At 42.5% G+C, this 23,190-nt stretch overlaps 1 protein-coding gene and 1 long non-coding RNA gene across 4 annotated transcripts in view; both read left to right on the forward strand.

The window, feature by feature from the left end:
* Window positions 1-384: 384 nt before the first annotated feature.
* LOC131895816 (uncharacterized) lies at window positions 385-4,102 on the forward strand. 3 transcript variants are annotated; one of them, XR_009375288.1, is made up of 4 exons: window positions 404-468; window positions 1,854-1,934; window positions 2,448-2,540; window positions 4,031-4,102. It is a non-coding gene; the product is annotated as an uncharacterized LOC131895816 (long non-coding RNA). The 3 variants fall into 3 exon arrangements; XR_009375286.1 differs by having other exon boundaries at window positions 415-649; XR_009375287.1 differs by lacking the exon at window positions 1,854-1,934 and having other exon boundaries at window positions 385-468.
* Window positions 4,103-4,842: 740 nt separating this feature from the next.
* Window positions 4,843-23,190, forward strand: part of Camk4 (calcium/calmodulin dependent protein kinase IV) — a 221,842-nt gene continuing 203,494 nt past the window's right edge. The window contains exon 1 of the mRNA XM_059245999.1: window positions 4,843-5,027. Coding sequence (XP_059101982.1) covers window positions 4,873-5,027 — 155 coding nt within the window. The 5' untranslated portion in view covers window positions 4,843-4,872. The remainder of the gene's footprint in view (window positions 5,028-23,190) is intronic.

The raw sequence follows: 23,190 nt of genomic DNA on the forward strand, positions 1-23,190 counted from the left end.
TTCCTGGGTTAGATAATAACTCTATTTTACTAGTTCTTTACTGTTGAATAAAAGTTAATCCAAAATCTACTGCTTTGAAGCAGCAGTATTCATTCACCTCTTACGATTTCCTTGTATGCAGAATTGCAAGTTATTACGAATGATCAACTATCTATCTCATTTGAACTACTTTGACTCAGTCCTGTGGATTTGTAGTCAGACGCTTGCTGGGGCTGAAGTCACCTTAGGCTTGGGTGGAGTTTGGAATCTCCTCCTGTGGTAGCTCAGTTACTTAGCTGGAGAGTCGTGTCCTCTTTCTAGGAGTTTGCATGTGTCTGCTTGAGTGTCCTTTCTTCAGAGTGAGCACATAAAGGAAGAAAGACATCATCTGCTCTGCCTTTATGACCTGCACGTCCATCATATTCTGCTTTTCACCTAGACCAGCCATGGCTCAGTGTGGGAGGGAAACTCAGACATGAACATAAGGAGGTGAAGGTTACTGAGCTCTGCCTTAGGCATTGGATACTAGACCTGATGTTAAGTCCACCTGCCCTTCTCTCTGTAAACCGAAGTCTTCTTGAGTCCTTTTCATGTAACTTCTAAAATTCAGATGATTTGTTATCGCTCCTAAAATCGCCAACAATTCTTTTGAAAATTTTCCAGTTCTCTGGTAGGAACTTCGAGCTTTTTTCTCATTATAACTCCTTTCCTTTTAATTATTTAAACACGTACAGTTTCTGTTTTAAATCTTTCTTCATCAGTATCAAGCTATGAATCATCTTGGAATTAGTTTGTGTAATTTTACTATCAGCCCCAATTCACATTTTCTTATCATTTTACGTGTCTAGCAATTTTTTAAAATTATATGCTAGCTGAAGAGATTCAAATTGTTATATTTCTCATACAAACTTATTTCTTAATTCCTTCACTCAAATACACATTTAACTTGGTTTAACATTTTTTGTTTTTTAAAAATTACTTACTTTGTGTGTACTGGTGTTTTTGCCTGCATGCATGTGTGTGTGAGGGTGTCAGGTCCCCTGGAACTGGAGTTACAGTTGTGAGCTGCCATGTGAGGGCTGGGAATTGAACTTGGGTCCTCTGGAAGAACAGTCAATGCTCTTAACCACTGAGCCACGTCTCCAGTCCAGGTTGCCGTAACTTGTACTTCAAACCATGCACTTTCCCCTTAGCTCTTTATCGTTCTGGTTACCATTTTTTTTTTTTTTTTTCTGGTACTATTGAAAGTTAGCACACATTTCCACAGTTTAAGAGATTAGCCTGCTCTTTTAGCACAGATTATGTGTAGATGTAAATTTCTCTACTGTGGTCCATTTTCCCCCCTGTAAACTTCTTCTCAGTTTCTACTATCCAACCAGTGCAGGAATGTCTGTTGTCTGATACTTAAAGTTATGAAGACTGAAATTCACTCAAAAGAGTTTCTTTTTCTGTGGGTGACATATTTCTCATTTCATCCCAATTTTGTTGTTACTCTGAACACTTTAATAACTGTTACATGTAGACCAGGATAAATAATTTTTATATACAGGAGAATTATACAACCTGCTTTGCCATTATCAGAACGAGAAATGGTCCACTCATGTGTTAGAACGGACCATTTAATTACCCATCAACTAGGTCCTCTGATACTCGAGATTGACGAACCTGTTTAATGGTGGATGATTCACAGAAATCATAAGGAGTGGCCATGTAGCTCAGTGGTAGAGCACTACCTACCATGTAATTTTACCATGTAAAGGCTCTCACTTTGATTTCTCAGACTGAAAGTGAACGGAAGTCAGGCTGTTTTGTTGGCAATACCCCAGTTACTGGTCTTGCAGTTCTCAATGACCTTGTATTGTTCTATTTTCCAGTGAAGAATCGTCCAGTCTCTGTATGGATGGGGACGGGAAACATATAAGACAATAATATGTCAGCATCTCATGAGTGTACAGGTATATGTGTCGCACGCTGAATCCCCAGAATTCAACTTAATTTCTGTTTTGAGTATGGAATCAGCTGTGTCATCTGACCTAAAACAAAACTTTAACCTTGTTCAATATTTACAGAATCAGATCTGTTGTTTTCTTTTAGGCTTTGGAGATGGTGTGTTTGGAATGGCTAGGCATGTCAGGGCCATAGAATGCCTTTAAACACATCTGTCCAGTGTCTTGTTCTCTGTTTCCCGCTCCAAAGCATTTCTTGATCTCCCGTGGTAAGAATTGGATTTTTCTTATGAGCTGTTTCTCCTCCAAGTCTGGATTCCACGTCTTCAAAATATGAGTCTATTATTGTTTGTCCGTACGGTCAAGGTTTAGTTAACAGTAGTTCTTCTGATTTATTTCTATTTCCGTTTCTTTTCATTTTAGTCAAGACTTAGCAAAAATGATAAACTTCATGTATTTAATCTTTGTTTCACTTGCTTTAAAATAATGCTATTTCATATTCATCTGTCTAAAATGAAAAAGGGAGCTTCAAGGATTAAACAAAATACATCACCTCCCCACTGCCTTCCACGAAGCATACGTTCCAAGACTTCCAGTGGATGCCTGAAGCCACAGGTAGCTCTGAACTCTGCATCAATTCTCCTTTTCCCAGTACACGACACTGTTGAGCTAGGATGAGAGCAGCATATAGCGGGAGGATACACTGGGCAAAAGAGTGATTCACATCTTGGTTAGGCCAGAGTAGCATAGCACAGAGTTCATCGTGCCTTCTAGGACAGTAGAGAATTTAAAACGTCCAAACTGTTCATTTCTGGAATTTTCCATCTAATATTTTCACACTTCAGTTTGCTGCAGGTAACTGAAAACACAGGAAGTGAAATAAGAGTGTAATGTCCTCTTGTTAAACTTTACTTTGTTGCATTTCCCCCCCAAAAGTCATTTGTGAAAAGAATAGGAGACAAATGACTAAGCTTGTGACAAATGTAAATATCATTCCTATGAGCACCTCTATACCACGCACGGGCTCTTTCTCCAACCATTGTTTTAAAAAATTTAGGGACACAATGGGGTCACCATATCTTCAGTGTGGTGTACTTGCTTTGGATCCACGTTGTAAAGTAGTTTACAGCAGACACGCATTTACAGCCACTGCTGCCTCTGAGGCGCTTGCCTCAAAGGGCTGTGATTACAAATAGCCTAGCAACAAAGTCATGCCTGTCTTTCCAACCATCACTGCCAGCTAAGAGAAACTTACTCCGTGAGCACCAGAATTTTGACAACATTTATCTTGCTTTGTTTATGAGCTTGATATGTTCACATGAAGATTTAGTGAAGCGGTGTGTTTTCAGTCTCTCACCAAATAACTCAGTATGTACTGGACCTGGAATCAACCTTTCACATATTTGCTACTTGTAGAGCGTTGTAGTTTGAGCATTTTCTCACCATCATCACCCCCAAGGAATAGTTCTGCATTGAGTTTTCATTTCCTATCAACTAGGGCAAGCACTCCTATTACAATTGACTGTTTTGTTTTGGCGGTGGAAATTTCACCAGCATGTAAGCACTATCTCAACAAATTAGAGGAAAATATTGGAACGTATTTGTGACGGATGCTTTCAGGAATGGAGATTTGCTGAGAAGAGTTTAGTACACATTGGGGAAAAGATAGAAAAAAAAATCCCTAATATCTTGTAGTATTAAATGGTCTAGGAGCCGTTTAGCTGGAAATCAGATGTGGTAGTAACTATTGCACACACACACACACACACACACAACAACAACAACAACAACAACGTAACAACTAATTGTTTATCTTTGTTGAAATCTGAGAAGAAATAAAGCCCAAAGGTATCTCTTCAACCAGTACTTAAAATCGCCATGGCAGATGATGGATGGACATTAGAATGCTTATGATGGGGTACAGCTCGTGGGAAGAAAAAAAGCTCTTAACTGTAGCAACCTTCTCTGTCAAGAACGGTGACAGGTCCTGCCTCAAGGCAGGTTCGCCCCGTTGGCTTCTCAGGGGCCTTTCTTTGAGCCCTTTCGGCCGCTGGCCTTCAGATGCTGAAATTGAACTAGACACAGCCAAGTGTGTGCCCTTTTAGGAGTTCCAGCAGAGCCAGAGGCGACAGTACCACCAGCAGCGATGACAAACTGAAGACTTCACTCAAAGGTGAGTCAGGTCAGCATGGACCTAGGCCCTTCCGTCTCCAGTGTGCACTGAGTTCCAGCAGAGAAGGCCTGACAGGAGCTGGCAACCATAGGACACCCTCCTCCATCATCCACACAAGCTCTGACATAGGGACCAGCGAGGGGTGGCTGGCTAGCTGGTGCAAGGTGGAAGGGACTCGCCCGCTTCGAGCCACGCTCCAGGAAACATGAGTTTCGCCAACAATGACCAGGTTCCTTTCTCACCATGCACTTGGTGGCCTCCACTCGCGGAGCTCGCCTCCGACAGAGCGGTCTCCTTCTAGGCTGCCGGCTCCTGCCGGAGGGCGTGCGGCAAGATGCATGCCCGGGGTCCTAGTGTCTTCCCCAAGCTCCTGGATTTGCAAAGGCTATGATAGGTGGCCGGCGGCAGCCACAGCCTGGGAGAGGAGCACAGGGAGGGGGCTGGCAGGGCAAGCGGGAGGGAGGCGCGGAGGTGGGGCGGCGGGAGCGAGGGGGAGGGCGCCTGAGCTCTGCGGCGCCCTGCCTGGTCTCTGCCGGCTGCCGGTGGCTCCGGGTTCCCCTGCACCGGTGCTCTCGGTCTCAGCCTCTCCGCCCGCCCTCGCTCCCGCTCCCGAGCGCGGAGGCGAGCCGCAGCCCGGCGCGGCGGTGGGCGTGTGCGCGCTGAAGGACGCCTCCTCTCGCTCCCGTGTTGCAGGCGGCGGCGGCTGGCGGCTCCAGCTCGGGCAGCGGCGGCGGCGGCGGCGGCGGCGGCGGCTTCCGGAGTCCCGCGGCTAAGATGCTGAAAGTCACGGTGCCCTCCTGTTCCTCGTCCTGCTCCTCGGTCACCGGCAGTGGCCCGGGGTCTGGGAACCTCGTTCCGGATTACTGGATCGACGGCTCCAACCGGGATGCTCTGAGCAATTTCTTCGAGGTGGAGTCAGAGCTGGGACGGTAAGACGAGGGACCAGGCGGAGCGTGGAGGCGCGGGCTGGGGCTGGGAACGCCTGCAGCGTGCACGCTAGTTGTCCCTCTGGCTGCGACACCTCCCGAGGGTGAGGGTGTCGGACTAGCCTCCTCTGCCTTTAATCTCTCCCCTGCCCAGGCAGTGTCTGGGCAAGAGCTAAGTCTCTAGTACGAGGCAACCAGGCTCTCCCCAGAGCGCCTAGGCCGGTGCAGCTGCGAGCATCCGCCAGACTCTCCCGCCCTCCCAGCGTGGAACTGGCTGCCACTTGGGTGATATCTCTCACCGCACGTGGACTCTGCTTTCCTAATTAGTGTCTTTGCTCAGATTATAGTTTGTGAGAGCGACTTGTGTGTCTAGTTAGTTTTGGGTTGGGGACAGCAGTGTGCCCCCTCTACATCGTGATGGAATTATTAAATTAGATTCTTCCTGCTTCCCCTCACCAAGCTCTCCAAAGCAAGTGGCACTAGAAATTTAACCTAAATACTAGCTTCCCTGCAGCGTGTGCTCAGGAGAAGGCGAGAATGAATCATTTAGGAGAGTTAAAGGCAGAGTAATGAAGTAGTGGGGCTTTAAAGAGGAAGCAGCTCATGAGGGCCAGGCAGGGGTAATTAGTGAGAAGAGGTCTGAGGCTCTTCTTTCATGTGCTGGAGTGGTTTATTTAAATCGTGTATGCAAAAAAGCCATCCCGTTGGGAAAGCAGATGCGCCCCCTCATGCCCTCTCTGAAGATCTAAACAGGTAGCAGTCTTACCTTGAGATGGGTTCCGGATGTTCTCAGATCTTTATCCACTGAAAATTATTTCCCTCTCCTGTCCCTCACTTCTTCTCTCTTGTCCATATGCACTTAAGGAGACTTGTTTTCAGTACTGTTTAAGTGCAAAGCTTCCATCAGAGGAAATCTGAACACCATTTCAACTGTTGCCAAGTTGTAACTCCCCCCCCCCCCCCGCAATTTAATTTTCATTCTTCCTTTGCTGGTAGTAGTTTATCTAACAGTTTTTTAATTTTAATTTTTTTTGATGCTCTTAAGAGACGATGACACTGGATTCTCAGTGTTCGTACTTAGTGGGAAGGATTTGCTCCCTCTAAGTTGCCTTTACTGAGTACAAGTGGTGTGTAAAAAGGTAAAACTTTCGAAAGGCAATTCATTTATTTTTCTTACTGTTTAAAAATTCTCAAGCTATTTGAGCATTGAGGAATGCAAATGTCCGTGTCCATTTTTGAGTCATGTTTCTGGGTGTTCATCTGAAGGCAGTGGGAGGCTGAAGTGAGATAGCAATTGATATTTTTTTGGGGGGGGGGTTCAAGAAATCACACTTGTGTGATGTGCTGCAGTGTTGTGGTATAAACTTCTGATTAAAGAGATAATCTACTTAAAATTGGTAACTGGGTGCTTTAGAAGTTGCCAGGTAGGGAGGAAGTGCTGGCTGCAGCTGAGGGGATGGCCCCACAGCCCATCTGAGCAACACCCCAGGAGCCTGGAACACATTCCCACTTACTAATTACACAAATAAGCTTTGACATCACATCAAACACTCTGATTTGAGAAGTGGGAGAATTTATAGGGGGAAAAAAAACCCAAACAAACAAACAAACTTCCAATCGGACACATACATGCGATGGTGGATCTCACAGGGAAGCAGTTTTGGAAGTTTGCTTGGTTTTGCTTTGGCCCTACGGTTTGCGTTCCTTTGGGGTTATGCTTATAAATGTACTATAAGCTGCTGAGACTTGCCTTGCCAGATCGTCTCTTTGTTACCCTACAGTCACCAGATTCACACATTTTAAGAAGAAAAACCATAACCACTAAAAGTTGCACTTCTGGTCTCCTCTCCAGCAGCAGTGCCCAGTGCTGGGTGTGTTCTCTGTAGATGGCAGTGTTGGTGAGCAGTGAGCTCACAGCATGTGGTTAGGATAGAAAGATATTTTCACTTCATAATCTAAGTTATTTTTTCAATGTAATAAACCTAAAGCATGAGCCAACTGGTGTGCCGGCTGTAATTATTAAGGATCTATAGAACTAGGAAGCTGCAGAACTTTTGTACACACTGAACCACAAAGATCTGTTTGCTCTTTGCACTAGTTATCAATTTGAGCTCACCTGAATGGATCTCAAGATTTTTCTTTCCGTCTTGGGCCAAATCTGGGGCCAGAGGTGACTCCAAAGCCAAAAGACTTGATTCTTTCATGCTCAGTTGTCAGTATGATGCTCGGTCAGCAACGTTCTAGTGCTGGGAGGGGCCACTGTGGTTGGTGTGGATTGGTTCAGTGTAGACACTCCCCTTTAGACGAATTGGGGATTTCTTTCTTCATCTCCTAAAAGTGTCTGTTACAGACCGGTGACTCCTGATTTCAAAAAAGTTGAAGTCAAGGCCACATGGACAATATACCCGGAGAGTGTGTCTGGAAAGTCAAGTGGAGTTAAATTCCTGAAGCTGTGAAAACCTGAAGCCCCTGAACCAGTGGTTCTCAATCTTCCTAATGCTTGTGACCCTGTGATACAGTTTGTCATGCTGTGGTGACCCCAACCATGAAATTCTTTCCATTGCTACTTCATAACTGCAGTTTTACTACTGTTATGAATTGTCATATAAATATCTGATATGTGACTCCCCCCATCCCCCAAAGGGGCCACAGCCCACAGGTTGAGAACTACTGCCCTGGAGAGTGCTTATAGAAAGCAGGCATTGACAGATGATCCATTTGTAGCCATCCAGCACAGGATGGCTGTTAAGAGATTAACCTTTTTTTGGTGGTATGTGTAGGCCTAAGAATGAGTTATTTGAAAGTGTCAGGCAAGCCAATTTTTTTTCCCCCTAAAATCAAAATTGAAAATATTTTGGTATTTATAGAGCTTGTTAAGTTTACAAAAGTCACAATGTATCAACAAAGCTACTCAAAAATATGAGCTAGCCATGATCCTATGCAGGGATCCACACCTAGAGAGCAGTTGGTCTTCTGCCCAGTGATTTGAGAGACTGACATTCTAAAGGCTTTTCTAATGGAGCAGAGAGCTTACCTCTGACTTACATTCCTCTCAGTGGTTTGGTGAATGGGAAGGCAAGATTTGGCTTGCCCTGCTCTGTGGTGAGGGTTTGGCCTTGTGGACCCAAACCCACATCCTGATTTCAGTTGGGTCTGTCTTTTGTTTAGACTTGTTGTGCCATATTGGAGGGATGTTTCTAATGAACTCAGCTGGTTCCCAAACATCCAAATCCAGAAAACCAAATATTAGACCACCTGACTTAAAAAAATGTGTTAAATTATTCTGCATGTTTTTCTACAGTTGCCTTAGGTTTGTGACCTTTAGGACCCCACCAGACTAAATTCATTAATTAAAAAAATGTGTTTCTGTGACAACTCAGTTATCTATCTGTCTGTCTGTCTTATCCAGTTGTATCTATTATTGTTTAGGATACAAATCTATTTTAAATAGTGAGCTGTGTGTTCGTTTGCGTAGAAGAGAAACAATTTCACCAAATAATGCTTACTCTTACTGTCAGCAATATATTCCAGTATTTTATGTTTTATATTATTTCATTGTGTTCTATTTTATTCAGAATATTTGCTGAACTCATGTTGTCTGACATCCTGCTAACAAGTTGTGGCTCAGTTAGAAAATGGTATTTTTGGACATAAATATGAGCATGCCAGATTAAACTATGAGGCAGAGTCCTTTAACATAGTATCTTGGAGACCATTTGGCAACGTTGCCCTGGGCAGTGTCCGTTTGGCAGAGCTCTGTGGAGAAAAATCCTTCTTTCCTTGCCTCCAAGTCCTTATTAGATTTTCCCTTCCAAAATTTTGAGAAAACACGGGTGTCTGCAAAAGATCCACTGGGCACCCTGGAGTCTGAACTAGCTGAGAAAGGGAGCTTGTGCCAGGGGAAGCGTAAGTGTGGAGGGAAGGAACTTGGAGAGTGAAAGAGCTGTGTTCTAACAGTGACTGTGAACTCTGGCCCAGCAAATGCTTCTTGTGAGGAAACACAAGTGGGTCTTTTCTAGAAGGACTTCAGCCAGTGCTCTTCGATTGTCTTAGCTCTGTTTGCTTGGACTTCAACAACAAATCCCTGGGTGACTTAAACCACAAACGTTTGTTTTTCATAGATCTGGAGGACAGGGGTTCAAAACCAAGATGCTGGCTAATTTATTTACCCCAGTGAGAGCTTTCTTCCTGTCTTGCCATCTTCTGCTCTGTTCTCAGAAGATAGAAAGGAAGAGGATGTACGTGTGTGTGTGTGTGTGTGTGTGTGTGTGTGTGTGTGTGTGTGTAGTATTCTAACATATGTAATAATATATATTAAAACAATTTCTCTAAGCTCCTTGGTGCCTCTTCTTATAAAATCATTCATCCTGTCTTGAGAGTTCCATCTTCAGGAGTTGATTCTAAGCATAACCTCTTCCCAAAGACCATATTCCAGCTGCCATACCTGAGGATAGGTTTCAACATATGAACTTCTAATTTGTACATGTTACTGTGCTATGTAAGATTATTTACATATATATATATTTCATTGAGCATGTCCCTATATTCATCTACTCTCCTTTCTCAATCTACATTCCCGTTAGTTTCCTTTGTTCCCCTGGAAAGTTTTACTGCTACTTTCACGCCAGATATACATTCATGGTTTTATCAGCATATGAATCTTAAGGGGACAGTTTAGTCTACACTGTGGTTGATGAGGCATCAGACTCTGTCTTTTTTCTTTTTTCCTTCTTCCTTCTTTCTCTTTTGCCAACCACCTTCTTGGGTATTCTCTTGGCTAATACTTCTCAAGTTCCAGGCTTTTTCCTTACACCATCTTTCAGGGCTACACAGCCCATTTGTTGCATGCCGCTGGCAGCTGATCTGTTTTACATTCTGCTCTGATGGTTTAGCCTCTTTGGTGCTCACATGTTCCTTCTCATTTGGGTTTTTAGTGTAATTCTGAATTTCTCCATAAAATTGATTCTTAGTCGGCTCAGGAGCAAGGTGTGACACCAAATGGGAGAATAGAAGCTCATGTTGTATAGGCTCTTTGCAAGAATACTGACATGGCTTCCAGAAGGCAGACTCCATGAGTTTGCTCTTTGGACAATTACATAGTCATTGTCTAGCACGGTACATTGCACTTAGCACCTGTTCAGCAAATGATTTTAAAGAGAGCGACTCAAGGGACTGAGGAGACACTCAGTGGGTAAAGGTCCTTGCTGCAAAACCTGACAGTCTGAGTCCTCTCCTTGGGATGTACACGGTGGAGGGAGAGAACAGACTCCCGGAAGTTGTCTTTCTGGCCTCCATGAGCTTGCCGTGGCCCAAATGCTCCTCCTCCAGTAAATGCACAAATGTATCTAAAGAATTTTAAAAAGAGACTGACTCAGTGTAATGAAGCAGATCAGACGTGGATGTATCCTCTTTTTAAATTCTCTCTCTCCCCTGCTTTTCTTTTCAGTTTTGGTTCTTCTTGGTATTTGTTTGTGAAACAAGTCAATGCTAGTGTGCAATGTAATACCCTCTGGCTTCTGCCTCTTGAGGACAGGAATTACAGGCCTGTGCCACAACCCTTTTGGTTGTGATGGGGCTTCATTCTAGTGCTTTTAGGAAGAAGGAAAACTTATGTTATCTTTCCCCTTAAAATGTCTATAATCAAGACCCCCTCCCACCCAGCTTCGGCTTCCTTCTCCACAGTGGTAGTGTTGGTGAGGACTCCCCCACCTGCCACTGACAACGTGGCACATTTCTCTTGGCCGTCTTCTGTGGTTCTGAACTGAAGAGGATTCAGTTTCACCCGCACTATCACTCACCACAGGAAGATAAGACTTAGGAGTTCAGTCAAGATGACTTTGAGGGCATGAGCTGCTTTCTGGGTGATTTCAACCTCTGAAGTATTTGGCAATGAACTCCTTGTACAGAGCCTTAAGTCAGTTGAAGGCTGTGATAGGATCTCGGCTTTTAAGAACACGCTTTGAAAACTGTTACTGGCTGAGGTTAAAACACCAACGCAGGTGTTGTCTGCCTTTAACCCTTTCTGGAGATGAGGTGAAGGGAGAAGAGAGGAGAGGAACCACAAAACAGCTTCAAAGACTTTTCTTGTCAACGGTTTACCCTCACAAGTGCATGTGGACTGTGTGTTTGTAACAATGCATGTGAAAACAAAGTATTGAGTGTTTCAACCTCTGCTTCTTCATCTTTTGGTTTATGTCTTTTCTTCTTCCTTGCTATTTATTCATTTTATTTTCACTGGCTGAGAAGTAGTTTTTGGTTAAAAAAAAACAAAACACCCCACTCTGGAGGAAGATAAGTATTAAAAAGAATGTTGACTTTTTAAAGTCCCATGGTTAGATTTATTATGAAAAATATTGTTATTTAACTGAGTCAAGGAACTGTATCATACAGGACAAAGATCGGCTTTTCTTGAAATCTAAAGAGTGAAATCTTTGCTGTAATTTCTATTAATCTTTAGCTTGGCTGTCTTTTCTTATACTTAGTTACTAGAGCATCTGCAGATGGATGGCTCCAGAGGCTCCATTAGGAAGTGAAGTCCAAGTGTGTTCATGGCATAGAATTAATGCATAGAGAACACGGACCCTTCGATACAGTCCATTGTCTTCGTTCCGACTGCAAATGGACAGCCATAGCTGTGGCTGGTGTAAAGTAGAGAACGCCTCAGATCAGGATTCCCTTCATCATCGTCAGTGGAAATGTCTCAGATCAGGATTCCCGTCGTTGTCAGTGGCAGAGATCAAACGAAGAAAGAAACAGTGTCTTGGCAAAGAGTGATTTGTAGGGATGGGCCAGTGAAAATACGGAAAGGGACTCTTAACATGCGCTCCATTCTAATTCTGGGCCAGATATATTATTCTTTGTTGTAAGGCCATCGTGCACATTGCATGATGTTTAGCAATGTCTCTAGCCTCTACCTACTGGCAGAAACCTTCCTCCCATGTTGTGATAACCAAAAATATGTCTCCTTATTGTCAAATGTGGCCTCCTTCCCACACCGACAATCCTGTCTTAGAAGCTTGAAGCTAGTCTTTTGCACAACTTTGAGTTTTATAGACATATAGAAGCAACAAGGAGCATCAGTTGCAACCAACGGTTTCTCCCATTTCTGTGTGATACCGACAAGTCTCTTGTTGCCAGTGTACACTGTACCTTACCTAGTATTTTTGTTTAAATATCTTTTTTTTTTGCTTGCAAAATTTGTTTGCAAGAATGTTTATCTTTACCACATTGAAATAATAATTCAAATCATATCTTAAGAAGCAATTATAAAAGCAAATTGAAGCAAAGCAGAGCGTTAATATTAAACTGTGGCTAGCAGTGTTTGTGTGTGGAAGGCCACAAGCTCAAAGATCGTTTCCTTCATTAGAAGAGAGATTGTTGGAGATTAGCAGGACTAAACCATAGTACACAAATAGAGCTTTTTCTTGCGAAGGCAACCAGAATGATTGAGCAGCTGAAAGGAGAAGGGCGCCCATGTGTTTTGATTGCTTACTGTTTAATTCCATGCCTTTATGCCTCCTAAAGTTATTTTGGTTAGAGATCTGACCTTTTGAATAATGAGGGCCTAGGTAATGTATGCTGGCCATGTGTGTTGTCATAGTGAAAGGCTTTCAAGTACATGCTTTACTGGTAATAAGACAGCAGCAATAAATCTAATTCATGATAGACATGAGTTAAATAAATGAATAAATAAATAAAATTATTTTTATATAACCTGTTATATTCTATAAGTGTACTAAAATTATGCTGGAGAGGGTTGTCAAAGTTTCTAATGGATGTATCATTAATTTGGTTCTTATGTTGTGTGAGGTTTAAACTTTCTTTTTGCTACTGGTTTCTTAGGCTTTACAAGGCTTACTGCATAGGAAGAAACAGGGTCCAACTAGCTGTTTTCATATGTATCCACAGGCATATGATATTAATATATTGGCCTTTGCTGCTCCTGCTGTGTAATTTTTGGTTTCCTTGCAAATAGAATGAAACAATTCATCTTTATTTTATATACCCCATTCCTAAGGCAAAATTGGCTTTTACTTTGGAAATATTCAATATTCGGAGTCAATGAAGTTACAACTTTGAGTTTGGTATTGATTTTATCAAAGTGGATCCAGTTTTGATTTCATATTTTCTAATGTTCTTATTTACCGAATGGATAGTTAATGAATTATGCACCATAAGCAAAGGCACCTAATTAAACACTACTACAGGTGTACTGTTTCTCTGTGTACATTTTGATGTATTGTGACTACAGAGCTTAGTCATATTTTGTTTACAAATCTTTTGGTGGTACCACAGTGCAGGCTTCCTGTTTTTATAAAAGAATTCATATATGTGAAGCACATCTTGCCTTTTACTTTTTACTGCTCTTATTCATGATAAGAATTATCAATATGTGAATATATACCTTTTATACAACCAACATAAGGAAGAAGTTGAAAGAGAGAGAGACATAAGAACCATATGTCCTGGAACTCACTCTGTAGACCAGAATGGCCTTGAACTCAGAGATCCACCTGCCTCTGCCTCCAGAGTCCTAGGACAAAGGTGTGTGCCACCATGCCCAGCGGCAGAACCATAGCAATCTTTTAAACAGTGGTCTGTCTTACAGAGTGGCTTGGGATGTCTTAATGGTGTGTGGCAGACTTTGAATTTCTCTAGGAATTTAACATGTATACCCCCTGTCAAAGAGTACTCTAGGTACAGAACATGCGCACACACCCCAAAAAGGGCAGAATAACCTCAAGATGTATGTCCTGGTTCTCTTTTTTTCCCCCCCAACTTGATACAAGCTAGAGTCATTTGAGAAGAAGAAATCTTAATCGAGAAAATTCCTCTGTAAGACTGGCCTATAAGCAATTGATGTGGGTGGGCCCATCCCATGAGGTTATGGTACCACCCCTGAGCAAGTGGTCTTGAATGCTGTAAGAAAGCAGGTTGAGCAAGCCATGAGGAGCAAGCCAGTAAGTAGCAGCTCTCCATGGCCTCTGCTTCAGTTCCTACTTCCAGGATCCCGCCTTGAGTTCCTGCTCTGACTTCCCTCAGTGATGGAGTACGACCTGATAGTTGTAAGATGATGTAAGCCCCTTCCTTCCCAGCCTGCTTTTGGTCATTGTGTTCTCTGATAGCAATAACTAAGGCGATGCACATTGTACTTTACAAAATCCACAAAGCATGGACATCACAATGCCAGGTAAAGCTGGGGGAGGGAAAATTGTGTCAGACCAAACGGGGGTTAGTATTTGGCAACTGAAAACAAAAACTGTAGAGAAAGAGGAAAAGGGTGGCCATAGAAGTAGTTGGGGTCTTGGCAAAGTTTATGGATCTCGGAACTTGTCATTAACCCATAAGGATAAAACATGGGAGTGTGTAAGGTAGATCTCACCAAGACAGTTTAAAATAAAAGCAAAGACGGAAAGAGATGTGCTAAAACATCCCCGATAACCTGTGACTAGGTAAGAAAGGGGCGAGTATTGGGTTGAGATCTGTTAACTAAACCTTAAAGGAGCCAGGAAAGGGAAACAGAACATGTGGGTTAGGTGTCAGAAGTCATTGCAAGCGAACTGCATGCACTGGGGCCATGCATGTTTCTGGTTCCAAGGAAATGTTACACTGCAGTGAATCACATGCAGTGTTCACCGCACAAATTAGTCTTGTTTTGTTTTGTTTTGTTTTTTCAAGACAGGGTTTCTCTGTGTAGCCCTGACTGTCCTGGAACTCACGTTGTAGACCAGGCTGGCCTAGAACTCACAGAGATCCATCTACCTCTGCCTCCCGAGTGTTGGGATTAAAGGCGTGCGCCACTATGCCTGGCTACACAAACTAGTCTTTGTTATTAAAAAAAAAAAAAAAAAACTATTTCAAAGTGTAAAAGTTATGCTCTGAAAAATCAAAAAGTTGCTAGACTTTGTAGTTTTCTGACTTACACAAACTACCTACGTTTCAACATTTCAGTTACATGAGGATTTGGTGTTAAAATGACACTAATCTCTTTATCCATTTAAGGAACCTTATTGGATGCCCTGTTCACTTTAAAAGCACCAACATAATATTAGTTTTCAGTGTGTAAACAGACTTTCGAAGGCACACATGTTCTATTGCTAGTCTCACTGATGTAGCCGCAGCCATTGCTCTTGCCTGGGTAGCCCATCGGCTGGTTCCATCCCTCCATTTTTGTCATTTCTGCTTCTTCTCTTTGATTCTGACGACTGAAGCTACCTCACCTAAAGCTGTTGCAACCTTTACTTAACGTGTGCTTAACGTAAATTTTTATGGAAGAATGATTTAATACATAGTTAATAAATATTAGTAAGTAGAAATAGCCATCAGTTCTCATCCAAAGATTATTGATAAGAGTTTGTTTGGGCCAGGTGGTGGTGGCACACACCTTTAATCCCAGCACTCTGGAGCAGAGGCAGGCAGAGCTCTTGAGTTCAAGGCCAGCCTGGTCTACAGAGTGAGTTCCAGGACAGCCAGGGTTGTTACACAGGGAAACCCTGTCCTGAAAAAACAAACAAACAAAAAAGAGGTTGTCTTGTAGATAATAATTAAATAGAGTTCAAGGTGCTCACTCTTCTGTTATATTTGATGTGATAAATAATAAAATGCTGAATAAACCACTGATAAAATATTTACCTCTAATAATTTATTTTCTTTTTTTAATTAAAAAAATTACTTTATGCATATAAGTGTTTGTCAGCATATATGTCTGTCCACCATCTGTGTTTCTGATGCCTGCGGAGGCCAGAAGAGAGCATCAGATCCCATGGAACGGGAGTTACAGATGGGTGTGAGCCACCATGTGGGTGCTGAGACTCGAATACAGGTCCTCTAGAAGAGCAGCCTGTGCTCTTAACTGCGGAGCCATCTCCCCACCCCCACCTCTAATACATTTTAATTGTTCCTACTTACTAACACAAACCAACTGTATATTAAATAATTCTTCCGTGTACTATGTGTACAACTCAGGATGGCCTAATTAAGGTCATTTATATTGAGGCCCTCTTCAAATAACTCATCTTTTTTTTAAAAGTGTGTGTGTATGTGTGTGTGTATGTGCCTGTGTGCATCTTAGATGTCTGCCTTGATTACACTCCACCCTATCTTTTACGAGAGTCTATCACTGAACCTGGTACTCACCAATCAGCTAGATTGGGTGGTGAGCGAACTCCCAGAATCAGTCTGTCTCCACTTCCCCAGCAGTGGGCTATAAACTTGGGTGACCACACGTGGCTTTTCCATGTAGATGCTGGGAATGAATCCAAACTCAGGTTCTCCTTCTTGTCTGACAGAGACTTCACCAACTGAGGCATCTCTGCAGCTGCTAAATTAGCAATCTTTTGTAAAATAGAATTACTTACTCCTTATTTTGAATAGGCTTTACAGTTGAACTATGTAAGACATCATTAAGTAAAGCAGTGGTCTCTAAGTTGGGGATATCCATGTCTTGAGATGTGTGATAAAACAGACTATTAAAGTATTAGCGGATGTATCTGCTTCTTTTTCTAAGTTTTGCTTTTATTTTTAGCATTTAGATACTTTGGAAAGCAAATTAAATTTCAGTTACATACACATGGCAATCATAGATAGATAGTATACGCAATTTGGGAAACTATGCCCCCAAACATTTTATTGGATGACTAAGAGATGAATTATAAATTTGCATTTAAAAACACTGCACTTTAGGAGAATGGATTTAAGGTGCATCAACAGACCAAAATGTCAACAAAAAAGAAATAATGTTTTGCAAGGTGTGTTTTTGTACAGAGAGAGGAAGTGGATGCCTATGTGAGCTTCTTCTGCATTTTTTCACGCGATGAAGGGTTTTGATAAGAACTTAGTGTCATTTTAATCAAAGACACAGAGAAGAAAACAAAAAAGGAGTGAAGGGATACAGCTTGCACATCAGGTGGAGGGTAAATTAATTCAATAACAACAACGATGGTCAAGTTTTGATGACAAAATAAAAGGAGAAAGTGGTTCTTTTATTTGCTTGCAAGAACCTCGGTGTTGATTAAATGACTTGATTCATGAAAAATTTTACTCTCACTTGGCTTAGCCAGCTCAAGGAATATTGGCCCGAAATGTTCCTGAGCAGTGCTTAGAGAATTGCAGGCATTAGTACCAGGATATTAAGCTTAACGCTGTTAATAAGTACACGGTCATCACCTGCGCAATAAGTCATGCTTCAAGGCTTTATGGCTGAAAAATTCAGCAGGTATGAAAGTTTTTCTCTGAAAAATAAAAGGAGAATTAGAGCAGACTGTCCAATGTCATAACCATAGACAGAATACTGAGGGAACTTATAATCATGTTCACACATTTCGTGTCACCTCCAAGGCAGACAGTATATGAATGCCTTTTCCCTACTTTAAGTCCTGTGTGTTGTTCAGTGGAGACATTTGATCAGAATCTTGCAGTTGTTAGCTTGGTCTTCCTTACTTGTTGTATGGTCTTAAAGGGACAGTTGTTACTTAGTGAGTCTGTGGTATTTGGGACCTTAACAGCTATACAAAGCCATTCTTTAATTATGGCATTGGTTCAAGTTCTTTTTTAATATAATATTTTTATTCTTTGATAATTTCATACGTGCATACAATGTATTTTGATCATATACACCCTACTCCTCTCTCAACTCCTCCCAAACCCTTCCTACCTCAAGTTTATTCTTGATCAGGATGTAAGTATATTTCTACTTACTTTGTCTAGTGGTTCATATAGTCTTTCCAAAGCTCCCTGCCAGGACAATCACTGAGAAAATCGACCATTACCAAATTCAAAATACACAATTCAATAAACCAGTCTGGTCTAGAGTATTCAGTGATAACACTAGAGATTTCTTTTGTAGAAGAAACAATTTCAGTGGCTCCTTGGGGACCCCTCCTGTCCTTCTTCCTTTGATGTGAACGTACAAGCTAATTAAAATATCCAATGAGATAAGCTTGTTCTTATCACATGCAGCCTGTAGCCAGAGGTGAGCTAACAACACAATGAACAAGAGCTTTTCATTCTAGTGTGTGCCTTTTAGTGAAGTGGAAATCCGGGGAGATTACCAGTCTGTTCCAGAAAACCAATACTGCTCTATAAAACACAGAGGTGCAGAGGAAGTGGAGTGGCAGGTCTGGCTCGAGAGCGCTGTCCTCACCTCAGGCCGGTGGAAGTGGGGATCCTCAAAGCGGATGGTTGCATAGGCAAATACTCAGGATGGCTCTGAGGCGCAGCTCCAAGAGACGATCCTGGACAGTGGAGTAGGTGAGGACTGCTGATAGGGACCAAGACAGTGACAAGCAGGATGAAGTTGCTACCTGACGTTATGCTTCTTGGGCATAAAACTGGTCCTCAGTGTCACCTGTCAGAGAAGGGTGGTAGGGCATTCAGACTTGCTATGACAGCTGACTTTGATTGCATATGTAAAACACGTAGCGCCATGCCTACTGTGTGGACTAAATATCATTCTCTAGATGGCTGGTAGATAGGAAATAGAGGATGATGATTCCAAGTTGAATGTGGGCAGGATTTGTATCTCACCAGGTCTTTTCAAGAGTCAGACTTCAGCTTGCCTGCTAGCCTTATTTACCACCACTTGTCTTTCTCATCCCCAACATGAGATGTTAACCAGGACCTTGACCTGGTTCTACTGTCTTTCATACACTCCTGACACCACCACAGAATGATTGCCGCGGGCACCGTCTTACGGTCGAGGAACTCGAAGTTCAACCATGAGGCAGTTCGTTTCATCCTTGGCGGAGTGGATCTGTCCTGGGCTTTGTATGTCTGTGCTGTGCGCGTGAGACATCTAGGGCCTGAAACGCACTTCTCTGGACTGTTGCCCTCAACGGTTGCCGTCACACAGGTTTCTATGTTCTCGCCTGTGTTTGTGTGATTACAGTAAATGGCCTGTCCTCTTTGCCAGCGGAGTGTCTGCTCATCGGACAGAGAACCTCTGTCGTTTACACATCTTTCATTCACACTACCAAGTCAGTCCTTAGCCTAGTTCCTGCTCCATTTAAGTGCTTAGGAGATGTTTCTGGAATAGCGTATGAAATACACATGATGCAGGAGTGAGGCAGGGAGTTGCAGAAAAAAAAACAAAAACGAGGATTTGAATCTATTTTCTTTCATGAAAATTTCCTCATGGCAACCTAGTCCAGAACATTGCAATATATTCTGATTATGGTTTCCGTTCTTCCAACTCTTCCCAGATCCCCTTTCAACACTTATTTGCTTGTCCCTCTCTCAAGAACGTAGGCTGCTGTGGGTCTAGCCTCTAGTCTGTCTCCCTATTCATAATACCCGGCACATAGAGAACACTTATTAAAGATGTATGGAGTAGTGACCAGTCTGTGCCAATAGGATTTCCACATGTTAATCCCCTTGAACCTAAGGGGCTCTGATCCACATCAGCCTACTGTATCCTGTACGACCCCTCTGTGAAATGTCAGGGTAACAGTGACCTTCTGTGGGTGACCTTTGTTGTATACTTGCGTTGGGCAGCAGAGAAGCTCAGTCTGCCAGCCTACTGTGTCCTGCAGCACCCTCTCTTTGAAATGTCAGAGTAACTGTGGCCTGCTCCATGGTGACCTTGGTTGTTTTCTTGTGTTGGGAAACAGAGCTGGCTCATAGAGTAAATGTGTCTGGAAGCTCCTAAGTCTTACAAAATGTTGGAGGACCATTGAATAGTTTTATTCTGATTTTGTGCTTTTTGACTTAAGTTTGCTAATTTTTGTGCCTTTTAGTGGACTACACAAATGCTTACAATGGTGGATTTTTAAGGTGAGTTTAGCAAGAAGGTGCATTTCCTGGCTTTCCCCATCCCGCCTGGGTTTGTATTTAACATTCATTTTTTTTTTTTTTTTTTTTTTTTTTTTTTTTTTTTTTTTTGGTGTTTTGAGACAGGGTTTCTCTGTGTAGCTTTGCGCCTTTCCTGGAACTCACTTGGTAGCCCAGGCCGGCCTCGAACTCACAGAGATCCGCCTGGCTCTGCCTCCCAAGTGCTGGGATTAAAGGCGTGCGCCACCACCACCCGGCTTAACATTCATTCTTAACAAAGCTTGGCGCACACTGGTTTGTGACTCTGTGACTGGTTAGCAATATCCTACAACATGTGTTCTTGTGATCCATCCCTCAACCACGGTAGGATACAGCACAGCCTGTATACAGAGGGCCACGGAGGAGAAAGGAGCATATATTGTCTGTTCTATGTCTATGGGGATTTGGAGATATTATTCAAAAGACATTGAGTCAGTACTTCTTTTATTCAAAGAATTAAATCAGTCCTCAGTATTCAAGTAGAATCATTAGCTTCATCTTCATGATTTTAATGCAGTTTAAAATTATTCTGAAAAAAATTATTCTGAAAACTTGAATATTCCCACATTTATTTTCACAGACAGAAGCTGGTGAAAGAAATTATGCACAGGACGAATAGGATCCCAAGGGACAGAAGGGGGCCACATGTGCTTAGGCATGCTGCTTCTTTTTCTTTTTAAGTCCGGTTACACCTCATCTTACAGGCCCCCCTGATTTCTCTTTATCTTCTTCATTCCACCAGAGCTTAAGTTCCTTTCCTTATCTATGTGTCTCCCCATGTTACAGAATGGACGTTTTTATTTCCCCACGTATGTTGAAGCCATAGGCCTCGGTGTGCGTACACCCATACAGGAGCCTGCGATAGGTGATTCAGGTTGTACAGGGTGCTGAGAACAGGCCCTCATGCTGGGAACAAGAGAACTCGCGTGCCCTTTCCTCTCTCTGTCATTTGAGGACACAGTGACAAGGCAGACATCTGCAAGCCAAGCCTCACAAGAGCCAAGATGGCACTTGGTATCAGACTCCACTTTCCAGAACCACAGAAGAAAATGCCTGTTGTTTACGCCACCCCATCTGTGATATTGGTAATGGCAGCTGAGGCATCCCTGCACCCCTCCTCCCTCTGGAACCTGCCTGACTTCAGAGTCTGAGGAAAGTGTTCTTCTTTTCAGATGCACACCATTGCCCTTTCCTGTGATGTTAGGGAATGCGAGCCAGAAACCCACTTCCTTATGGCTGTAGTCTCCTCCTGTGTGGTATCTAGGGTAACTTGAGCTAGATCTGAGTTCATTGCTTACTCAAATTTGTCTTTAGTTTTTTTTTGTTTTTTTTTTTTTTTTGACAAGAGAAGCTCTTCCTAGCACTCTCTGCCACCTTCGAGGACCCTAGATGAGAACACTTCTGTGGTCACATCCCCTCTGAGGCTTCTCGGGTATCACACTGTGCATCCATACCTGTTGGCTTTGCAAATGCTGTTGCCTGCCAGCTCCTGGTATATTATTTCCTCAGCAGCTGGCACGGGATTTTTCTGGTGCCAACTAAAAGCTCAGCTATTAAAAAAAAATAAAACTTGGCCCATCTTGAGTATCATATGTTCTCATCAGGACTTGGATCCAACATTCTGGCACAGATCACGTGATCATTTTGGGCAAATCTTTCAGAGCTGAGAACCCAGTGTTCCTTGGGTCCCCAACCACATTTTCACCCACCTAGTCTACAGGCAGTTTCCAACCATCCAAACTCTGGGGCTGCTTTTGGTCAGCTGAAGGCTAGCTACCAACCTTTTGCTTGGTCTTAGGACAATTTTTTAACCCGGTGTCTTTTTTTTTTTTTCTCTCTGTCTAGTGCCTTCTCTGACTGTTGCTACTAGTTTTATATCTTATTTTGTAAATTACCATGAATAAGATTCATATTTCTTATGTAAATGAATAGCTAACGCACAGCACTGTAACTGGTATTTCTGCTTCTGATATGGCTTTGTAAGAACATGAGTCAAGGAAACAGATGTCAGTTGTGAGGTTGGAGGAATTCTGAAATGGATGAAAACAACAGTTTTCAGCGTCAGAAAGACCCACAACAGGCTTCCAATTCAGCCACATATGAACAGTGTCATTTCAGGCAAGTGTTCATGGTGCCTCAACGTCATCTGTTAACAGCAAATGGCGACTGAATGAAGTTAGTGCACTAGCTATGCACCACCCAGGGTGTGTTGCATATTATTGGTGTTAATTCTGGACCGTTTCTCTATAAAGGTTGGGGGATTATTGGTGATTGACTGCATGATCTCTCAGCTATGTCTGATGACTGTGAAGCTCTGGAAGTGTGTTGGTGATTATCTGCTATTGCAGATTCTAAATGAACTGTCTGGGCATGCAAGCCCTCTGAGGATCTCAACTCCTGTTCTCCCAGAGGAAGTGCGTTCATTATCCAGTATTTCCGAGAGGGTGACCACTGTTCTTTGGAATTGCATATACGGAAGAGAATATGCAGTATAACCTTAAGGTTTTCCCCTTCTGTAGATTAAAAAAAGGACAGTTGGGGTGGTTTAAAATAACTGTTGTAGGTGGTTCCCTTTATATGATTTTTACAGCTTTCTTTACTTCTGAGAATGATGTTAAAATTAGAAAATATTAATCTTTTTTGTTGCTTTGAGATCTTATTTTCACTAACACTTTATCAAAGATTCATTACTTTTTTAATTTAGAATAATGCAGCCTTTACTGGCAAGTTAAATAGCTAGAACTAGAATAGCTCCAGCCTGCCTTTAGTTCAGAAATAAGAAGGAGAGCCTTGGAAAGCATTGAAGGATCTTTGTTTTTAACCCCATATATAATAAGCAGTATTGATGGTCTCTGCACATTAATAAAGACAAGCAACATAAAAGAGACTTCTTATGCTTAAGTAATCCCATTAACTAGTAGCCAGACCTAGGAACTGTTTTTCTCTAACTTAGTACTTAAATGGGGGCCTCTAGCTTGGTTTCTAGTCTCATCAGATATTTCTTTAGAAGCTGCATTTACTTGTCTCTGTTTTCTGGTGGAAGGATTTCTTTGTACCATGGAAGAAAACAAATGAATAAACTTTGAGAAGTATGTTAAGGAGATAAACTGGCTAGGAAAAAAAGGTGTGTGGAGAGCAGGTAAGCAGGAACTGCCTTGCCTAAGTCACTGTCTGTACAGGGGAGACCACAGTGTCCATAACACAGGCTCTCCAGATGTCGTCTGTTCCCATGAGTCTGTAACTGTGTTGGCTGCAGGGCAGTTGCAAGACTGAAAAGTGAGGCAAAATAAAGCTGGAACTCTAATAGATGTTAACAGACTTCTTGGGGGAATTTTGACGATGTAAAAATACATCCAGCTCT

Source organism: Peromyscus eremicus, chromosome 19, assembly GCF_949786415.1.
Source record: "Peromyscus eremicus chromosome 19, PerEre_H2_v1, whole genome shotgun sequence".
NCBI classification, from domain to species: Eukaryota; Metazoa; Chordata; class Mammalia; order Rodentia; family Cricetidae; genus Peromyscus; species Peromyscus eremicus.